Source organism: Nicotiana sylvestris, chromosome 1 (assembly GCF_000393655.2).
Source record: "Nicotiana sylvestris chromosome 1, ASM39365v2, whole genome shotgun sequence".
In the NCBI taxonomy this organism is placed as follows: domain Eukaryota; kingdom Viridiplantae; phylum Streptophyta; class Magnoliopsida; order Solanales; family Solanaceae; genus Nicotiana; species Nicotiana sylvestris.
Window position 1 is genome coordinate 108,927,232 of NC_091057.1, and position 10,406 is coordinate 108,937,637.

Genomic DNA, 10,406 nt, shown 5'->3' on the forward strand with positions numbered 1-10,406 from the left:
TCAATGTTAATTTGTATGGCGACAGACCAAGTGATTTAAACTATGCAGCAAATCCTCATACTGTGATTGATTAGTAGGTTCAATGGTTTCATCAATGCCAACAAAAGTTTTTGCTTCCTCTGAAAATCGAGCACCAAGCATGTCGTTAATCTCATCAACGAAATCATTCTTAGTTGTTAGGATAACACGAGAGCTTGTGCAGGACGAGGAAGAAAAAAATGTATGCAAATCTGGATAAGTTATCGTGAAGAGTTTATCCAAAGATTCCTTTTCAGTTGTATAAGGAACGACGAAGGATGATGGAATTTCAATCTTATTTGTTGATGTCACTTTTTCTTTTCCATTTCCTACTCTCAATAAATAATTACAAAATGAAGGATCATCTTTTGCTCTCATATTTTCAAATAACCGCAACCTTTCAAGTTCTTCCCAGATATGAGAATATAGTAAACTTTCATTAATGAAATCTTCTTTTTCCCCGTTTCGAAATACTGGAAGTGTTTGTCTGAAATCACCTCCAAAAACTACAACCTTTCCACCAAATAGTATCATTGAATCCATTAAGTCCTTTAAAAGTAAATCAAGCAGTTCGATCATTCTTTTTTTCGCCATTGATTTCGTCCCATATGATTAATTTGGCATCCTAAATCAAACATGCTAGTGAGCTTTGCTTGCTAATGTTGCATGTGACATTTTTGTCAATATTTATTGGAATTTTAAAACGTGAATGTGTAGTTCGTCGACCAGGAAGTATAGAAGCAGCTACACCGGAAGTGGCAGTTGCCAATGCTATATATCCTTTAGATCGTACAGTTGCCAGCAACGCACGGTACAAGAAGGTTTTTCCAATTCCTCCCGGACCATCAATAAAGAATGCTCCCGCTTTGTTTGAAAAAATCCTGTCTGTAATTACATTGTACGCTTTGAGTTGATCTTCATTCAAATTTTTGTGTAGTAGTATATCCTCTTCGGTTACAATGATGGTCCTTTCATAGTACACCTATTTTGCGTCTTTTACAACTATAGAAGACCTTATTGCTTCTGGAATGAGATGATATTCATTTATGTCGCAACTTATAGAGTGCAATATATCATTAATATGGTTTATAACAATGTATCGTATGCTTCTTTTGTGAATATTAGGTAACAAGCTGTAATCCTCTAACATGTGCTCTTCAAATTGCTCCCAAAGTTTTCTCAGGTTAGTCGGATTGCAGTAGACCAATAATATAACAAATAAACGTCTCCAACTGTATGGCATTTGGTATCTTGCGGTTTCAGACATGCATTCTGTCAAGCTATTATCACTCTGTAGCAATCCACGTTTTTTCGCAGATTCCCTAAAGCTACTGCAGCGTTCTCCGTTAACAGTTAGCAAATCTCTATATGATTTTGGTCCTCTAATATTCATTAGTAACATCCTAAGGTAGTATTGCTCTCCTTCTGTTGGATGACATGTTACTACACGGCCAATAGCACGTTGTTTTTTTCGACGCGTCCACATTTTCTCCGTTGCAGACCAAACGAAATGTTCGGGGAATTCTCGATATAATAGATTGAGTTCTCCATCGTCTGTGTTTGTTCTATTCATTTCAAAAAATTGTGTTAACATCGTCTGCTTAATCATCGGATTATTTACAAGCGTATCTATGTTTATGCTGCTTTTAAATGAAATAAATTGTTGTCCTTTAAGGTGAAGCTGAAGAGGGCATACACTCGGGTACATTTCACTGATGGAGAAACCGTACAACCGCCATATAGCTTCCGGAGGCGAGACCCATCTAGCAGACTGATATTCTTTTATCTCATCTATTACTTCTGTGTTGGTGTCCTTATTGTGTATAGAAAATGCAATCTTATCGTGTCCTTTACATATATACTTATAAAGATACTTAACGACCTTAATATCAGAACATATCTCAACATTCATATGGCAGTCAAATTTCCCGAGCAAAAAAGGATTATATGGAACAACCCATGAGTTATCTAAGTGTCGTTCTCTTATTTTTACTACAACTCCTGTATTGCGTCTTCTATAAATTGGATAAGATTCTATTTCTTTTGATGTCTGCTCCGCAAAGTTTTTTGGGTATTTGAATTTACAGTAACCTTTTTTCTTCATACAAGAATTTGTTGGGTTTAGATTACCGCACAGACCATGCATCATGTGTTTAAGAACAAGTGAATATAAATCTGGTTCTACTTTTTCATTAGGTATTTCTGCACTAATAATATTATCTTAGGCCTCTAGAGTAAGTAACTTGTATTCATTGGTTAATATTATAAGAAAATGAGCATGAGGTAAACCTCGCTTTTGGAACTCTACAGTATACATAAAAGCTGCAGCTTTCCCAAAGATATTTCGTTTTAGTATATCCTTTTTGAATTCTTCTATTTTCGCTCTAAATACTCGACTGCTCAAATCAGGCCTGTTATGTGCCTCATCAGTTAAGATTAAATGTTCCTTTATTTCTGTCCAAGAGGGATTACATGTCATTGTTATAAATAAATCAGGTTTACCGAAATGCTACATGAGCGCAATAGCATCCATGTACCATTGATGCATATCCCGGGGCCCTCCAATAAAAGAACTTGGAAGAAAATTTTGTTTCCCGAGGCCCTTCTAGCATAGCCATTCTGAACAAATCTTGATTGAATACTGCAAACTCCAACCTTTGTGTTTCAAGTTTAATGTACTCATCAACTGAATACTGCTGAAATATTCTTCCTGTGTGCAATATTTCATATTCTTCGCCGTTTCTCATTTGTAGTTTGTAACAGTAATACTCACGGACAGAAACTGTATCCCTTCGTCACTGTCCTTTTTTTAGAATCTCAGCTTCCATTTCCAAATATCCGTGAAGGGAGGTAACATTTCGTATGCTTGGTACCTCTTCGTGCTGCGCAGTTCTTGCATATGCAGGACAATTTTCTGGGAGTTTTTTAATACCACAATGCCATCCACTTTGTCCTAGTGGAAACAATAGTGGATATTGCAATGCGTCGTAACAGCCATAGTAGTAATTCATTATTTGTGTTCGATCAGTGTGAGGGTAAATTTGAATATGTGGTGCATTAAAGGCTGCGTCGACATTTTCCTCGGTCCATATTGCTGCAATTTCAGATGAAGTTGGCAAATTATATACTCTCTGGTCCAAGTCTATGTCACATTTGAGAGCTATATGGAAATCTTGTAGGTTCGGTATATGGACCAAAGATCGTAAAAACACAGAGTATGGGTTTATTGATAATATATCTATCAATTCCTTCACTGCCGATTCATCTACTCTCTCGGAGCATGCCATCCTATGTGTCAGCTCATTGCTATTATCATAGAAATATAATTGTATGTTTCTTGGTTTATCATCTGTAGGGTGCAAATTATTTATCCAATGGTACATCTTTCCTTGAAATTTGAAAGTGTAATTACCGTAGTTTCTTTTTGCTAAATTCTTGTCATACTTTACACCAAGTGACGTGAATGCAAAAAGATTATTATATGTTCTAATGTATGTTCAAAAGTGGTTAGACGCCACGCTATTTCCAACATATAAATTATGCAATTTCACAGGCATTTGATGAGAAGTTAACTTTACTGTCCCAGTACGACAGCAGAATGCAGGAGGTTCATATTCAAATCTTTTCACTGAGCAAAATTTGCAGATTGGAACTCTCTAAAGCGAAACATAGTTTGAACGCAACCGACTGATGTTTGGAGTAAACTTTGTGGTGTTGTACCATCTGTATATTCGAAATGGATCATTAAAACTAAGGCAAGGCAAAAGCAGTCATGATTGTTAATAGGAGATAAAAAACTGAACAGACCTTTGGGTGTAACTTTCTTGGAGACTTTGTTATGTAGTTCAGTGGATACAATTGACGTTGAACCTAAAATGAAGGTAGGTGGTCTTTAGATGGAACTAAATAGTGGTAGCTATTTTAAAAGCGACCAAAGAAAGCATACTCACCTTTTTCATAGACAGAAAATGGACGTGTTTCATCTCTTTCTTTACCAGCCATTGTTCCAATCAAGGGAACAATAGTTATATTCTCAAAAAGCGTATGTCTCTTTGACTCTTGGTATTTTAGTCGACGTTGTAGCAATAACTTTTGCTTTTTCTCTACTGTCATCTCTTTGTATTTTTCACGTCGAGTGACATTTCTATTTGTGTCTGAGAGGGGACGTTTATTTTTTTGTGTATGATCCATCACAGTCATAGTATTTACTCCTAGATGAAGTTGTGCAAACTGTCACACAACCCTTTAGCAAGATATCAATTTATATTAGCGAATATGTAGAAGCACAAAAAGGTACTACACTTTGATATACGTAGCACCTGCTTTGAGCACCAACAACAGCTATCGTCAAATAACATTGCAGATAAATACAGTACCACAACTTGTAGAAACAAAAATGGTGCGCAACATTAACGGTTAGTAGTACAACGGGCAGGAGAAACAGAGGATGTGCTAATAAGAGACTGCGTTTACAAATATATAAAGATAAGATAGTTGGTTACCTGTAAGCACGTCGAGCAACTTTTTTTGTCGTACCAAATGTAACAGAAGCGTCAGCAGTTCTAGAAAGACAGAAATAAGTTGTAGTCATGGTTAGCATCAACTTCAACACATTGTGCATTCAAAATACTCTGCAAAAATATTCTCTATAGAATGTGTAATGCGACTGTCTTAAGATGAATGGTAAAGACAAGAAAGAAGATCACTATAGTAAGCTCTATTAGCAGACCAAATATGTGGATATGCAGTAAAAGATAGTAATAAAGAAGCTAAAACTTGTGAATAGGAAATAACACGAACATCTAAAAATAAAAGAAATTGGGAGCTAAAAAGAAAAGTGGTTGTAACGTAATAAAAAATAATGGAAACATGTTCTACCTGGGAAGCAAACAAGATGTTATCTGGTTTTATATCACGATGTGCCACTCCCATTTTGTGAGAATAATTAATTGGTAAAACCAATTTCCTTAAAATAACAACAGAAGCTTTCTCAGAAAATAGTGAGAAGGAAGTGAAAAGAAAGGAAATAACTGAAAGATGCTCTAACAATTTGTTACAAACTATTCATTCATTCTGGGGACACACACGTACACTCACACCTTCTCGCGCTCATTCATTCTCATTCTCACTCACTCATCTTTACTCCTCAGACACACCACACCAGTCTCATACACACTCCCGCTCACCCTTCGAAAGGCATAAGAACAGCTTTGGCACTTACTGATAAACAAAGCAAAGTAACTGCTGAATCGTATTTATTGGTAGGCTGAAGGTTTTCCTCGTGGCAGGGAAAATGAATGTACTATAGAAGCACATAAGAATTTCTTTTACATGCTAACACTGGTGTAACTAAAGATGCAAATTCGGTTGTTTTATTCTTTGGCATGAAATTATCGAGTTGTTTATGGTTAAAAAAATATAACAATAGTCATAATATAAAGACATATACTTCATATTTAACGTGCGTCAAGACTGCAAATTACAGAGTACTATTAATAACTCAACCTTAAAAATTCAAAATCTGCAACAAACGATCAATGAAATTGAAACAACAAGATTAGGCTAAATAACTGGTTGATAAACATATAAGATTGTTGGAGCTAACTCTGACAGCGCTAGATCTATTCGTGCTTTTACTGATATATCTAATTCCTAAGAAGTACGATAAAATAAGTTAAGATAGATTAATATTAAGTGAAAATCTGAATAGGTAATAATAGTAAGCCTTAATGAAAACATAAGTTCAGACAGTTGATACATCACTAAAAGTTTCCCTGATTGTTTTCTCTATTGGTTCCTTGGAAGCATATTAGACGTACTTACTATCATTTTTTGTTAACTACTACTCCATAAACATTTTATTTCTACTTTAATGTATTAGTTACGGTCTGCCATGCGAGTTCTTTTAATTATATAAATAAGTTATAATATTTGTTTCTTCGTAATCCATTGATTTTGCTCATCAAACAGTCGCCGTCAATTAGCATGGTAGTTGTTATACCTTTAACTTTTGCAACTGGTAATTAGTAAACATCAGACAGCTGAAAAATCCAACAAGTTGTGTAATCTAATCTCAAATTTATAGATCAAACAAAGTAATCACCTATGAGCAAACGAGCACAGAGACGAAAAGGTAAATAGTGAAGTATGGAGAGAAAACCCAAGCAGAACAACGTCTAATCCAAAATTTATTTAGCTGTCATAGCTAAACAATTCTATAAAGTGTGAAATATAACCCTAAATGTAAAGATCATATTTTCCCAAAAGAAGGGCATCGAAGTAATCTAACCTGAACAAATAATCTTTAACCCAAAATATATCGCTGATCCCATAAAAACCTGAAGAGATAATGTTTAACCCCCAAAGTTTATTGTTGATGCCCATGAAACACAGGTGTTAGCAAACTAAGAAAACAACTGAAACCACCAAAAACAAGAGGAGCCTGATGTTACACGTTTGAGAAAAGAAAGAGCCACGTATCCTAGGGAAGAGAACGTGAATGGAATAGTGTAAAATAAAATATGCTGAGAAGGAAAATTTTTGGCGTAGAATCTATGTAAACTATACCGAAAAGACTAAAATACCCCTAGACGACCAAGAGCACCTTATTCTCGCTTCTACATAGGTAGAATATACAGTCATTAATAAGAGCAACAAAAACTTTGATTATTGTAACGACCCAAGTTTCTTATCGTCGGGATCGTGATGACGCCTAACATCGCACTCATTTGGAAAGCCAACGTTAGAGAATCGTTTACCTTTTTTCTTTACCTTTTTATAATTAAAAATTTAACAACAACTAAATCAGCAGAAATAAAAGCGGAAGTACATGATTTAACTGATTATACTTATACTATTAACAAAATCGGAACAGTTACCACCTAGAAACTGGTGTCACAACTCACGAACATTCTATGAATACTACAAGTAATGGTTTGAAGGAAAATACATATGTCTTGAAGAAAGTAAAACAGAAATGAAGTAAACATAGGAGGGGACTCCAGGGCCTGCGGATGCCTACAGGACTACCTTGGGTCTCCTAAGTGAAGAATCAGCAACCGACCTCTCGATCAGCCACTACCAGCTCCGAAATCTGCATAGAAAGTACAGAGTGTAGTATTAGTACAACCGAGCCCATATACTGGTAAGTGCCGAGCCTAATCTCGATGAAGTAGTGATGAGGCTACAGCGGGGCATAAACAATATATATCCTGCAATAGTTTACAATAAAGCAAAAAGAAGAGAATAAAATAGGATAGTAACTTGCATTAAATAAATATGGAACCCAGTCGTTCTACCAATATTCAGCTATAACCAATCCTTAAGAGAGTTTCAACACCACAATAATGAATCTCAGCAGAAGAAGAGTACATAAACAACAAATGATGCGGCGCACATCCCGATCCCACCATATAATCAATAACAATATGAACATTCACCCTTATTACTCCTTGTTACGGTGTGCAACCCGATCCCACCAGTCCATCCTTATTACTCCTCAATATATCACCCTTATTCCTTTTGTTGCAGCATGCAACCTGATCCCACTTGTCCACCCTTATTACTCCTTGTTGCGGCGCATAACCGGATCCCACCAGACAGTCACATTTCACCCTTATTCCTCCTGTTGCGGCGTGTAACTCGATCCCACCATATCAGTACCAATCACAAAAATAAGAACAAGTATTTCACAGTTTAGCTCAAACCCTCCACAACATTTATACCTCAAATCATAACAACGAGAGGTCTATACAGTTATGAAACTTCAACAATTAATACTACACAGCGAGACCAACCAAAGTGTACCAAGAAGCACCAATACTCCAACTTAAACCAATAATATAATATAATGATACTACAGAACAATTAATACCTTTAATAGAAAAAAACACATTTGACAAAAAGCAATTAGACATGGAAACATCAATAAACAAGTAGCATTTAAGATAGAAACATAATATTAACAGGCTAAACAGATAATTTGCGGCGCATAGGTGCTCGTCACTACACCTATACGTCACACACATGGAATTTGCATACCAAATAAGTCAGAGATCCCTAATCCCTTAAGTCAAAGTTAGACCAAACACTTACCTTAAGCCAACGGGTATTTCAAAGCTCAATTACCACTTTATCTCTCGATTCCACCACCAATCCACTCATATCTAGTCATAATTAACTTAATAACATCATTATATGCTAAAGAAATCAATTCCAATGCATAATTATAGGGTTTCCAATATTTTTCCCAAAAAAGTCAAAACCTAACCCCGGGCCTGCTTGGTCCAAACTCGAAATTCGGACCAAAACCAGATTATCTATTTACCCCCGAGCCTGGATATACAATTGGTTTTGAAATCTGACCCCTAATCGAGGTCTAAATCCCCAATTTATAAAAATCCCTAATTCTACCCAAACCCCCAATTTCTACCATAGAAATCTTAGATTTTTGGTTGGAAATTCATGAAATATGATGGAAAAATGAAAGAAAGTGGGTTAGGATCACTTACCAAAATTTTGGGGGAAGATTTGGTCTTGGAAAAATCGCCTCTAGGGTTCTAGGATTTGAAAAATGTGAAGAATAGGAGAAAATCCCATCTAAATTATATTTTGAATAGATGCAGATGTCGCATTTGTGACCTGAGCTTTGCAAATGCGAAGCTTGCAAATGCAAACTCTTCGCATTTCTGTTGCCTTCGTAAATGCGAGAATATTGTTCGCAAATGCGGTGCAGTGATCGCAATTGCGACCACTTTCTTCTCAAATGCGAAGAATTCCCATCCCTGATCAACTTCACAAATGCGAAGGGTTGTTCGCATTTGCGAACATAAGTTGGCCCAACTTCCCTTAGCATTTGCGATGGGAAGCTCGCAAATGAGACCTCAACAGTGATCGCAAATGCGAAGCATACCAGCTATTTTTCTAAATTCCAAATCACTCCGTAGCCTATCCGAAACTCACCTAAGCCCCCGGGATTCCAAACCAAACATGCACACAAGTCTTAAACATTATATGAACTTATTCGCGCGATCAAATTGCCAAAATAACACCTAGAATTATGAATTCAACACCAAAACATATGGAATTTTCAAGATAGTTTCAAAACTTTTATTTTCTCAACCTAATATCCGAATCACGTCAAATCAATTTCGTTTTTCACCAAATTTCACAGATAATGTTTAAATATCATAACGGACTTGTACTGGGCTTCGGAACCAAAATACAAGCCCAATAACAATAAGATCAAATCTTTTAAATTATTATATTTTCAATCTTATCAATTTTCTTCAAAAATTTATTTCTCGGACTAGGGACTTCGGAATTCGATTCTAGGCATACACCCAGGTCCAATAATTTACTATGGACCCTCCAGGACCGTGAAACATCTGTCCGTGTCCGTTTATCCAAAACGTTGACCGAAGTCAACAAAATCAACTTTTTAGGCCAAAACTCATCGTTTCTTAAATTTTTCACATAAGGGTTTTCCGGGTACATGCCCGGACTGTGTATGCAAATCGGGGAGATATAAAATGAGGTTTTTAAAGCCTCGAAACACGGATTTTACTTCTAAAACAGAAGATGACCTTTTGGGTCATCACATTCTCCACCTCTTAAACAACCGCTCGTCCTCGAACGGAATAGAAAAGTACCTGAGTCGGTTAAAAGATAGGGATATCTGCCACGCATATCGGACTCGGACTCCCAGGTATCTGCCTCAACAGGCTGACCTTTCCACTGCACAGGATAACTCTTCGATCTCAACTAATGAACCTGCATGTCTAGAATAGCTAACGGCTCCTACTTTTAAGTCAAATCCTTGTCCAACTGGACGGTGCTGAAATCTAACACATGGGATGGATCGTTGTGATACTTCCGAAGCATGGACACATGAAACACTAGATGCACTGCTAATAAACCTAGCGGCAATGCAAGTCTGTAAGCCACCTCTCCCACTCAATCAAGGATCTCAAATGGCTTGATGAACCTAGGGCTTAACTTGCCCTTCTTCCCAAATCTCATCACGCCCTTCATGGGCGACACTCTCTCTTCGACCATGAATGCCACATCACGAGCCTTACGGTCGGCATAACTCTTTTGCCTGGACTGAGCTATACGAAGTCTATCCTGAATGATCTTAACCTTATCCAAGGCATCCTGTACTAAATCTGTACCCAATAATTGAGCCTCCTCCGGCTAAAACCACCCAACCGGCTATCGACACCGTCTACCATATAATGCCTCATAGGGAGCCATCTAGATGCTCGACTGATAACTGTTGTTGCAGGCAAACTCCTCTAACGGCAAAAACTGATCCCAAGAACCTCCAAAGTCAATAACACAGGCACAGAGCATATCCTTCAAAATCTAAATAGTATGCTTGGACTGTC

General features: G+C 36.9%; 1 protein-coding gene across 1 annotated transcript; it reads right to left on the reverse strand.

The window, feature by feature from the left end:
- Nucleotides 1-1,000: 1,000 nt before the first annotated feature.
- LOC138873118 (uncharacterized) lies at nt 1,001-2,497 on the reverse strand. Its single transcript, XM_070151557.1, has 2 exons — nt 2,308-2,497; nt 1,001-2,220 (listed from the first exon to the last, which is right to left on the reverse strand). Exons 1-2 carry the CDS (start codon nt 2,495-2,497, stop codon nt 1,001-1,003), a joined length of 1,410 nt encoding a protein of 469 aa, XP_070007658.1.
- Nucleotides 2,498-10,406: the final 7,909 nt, after the last annotated feature.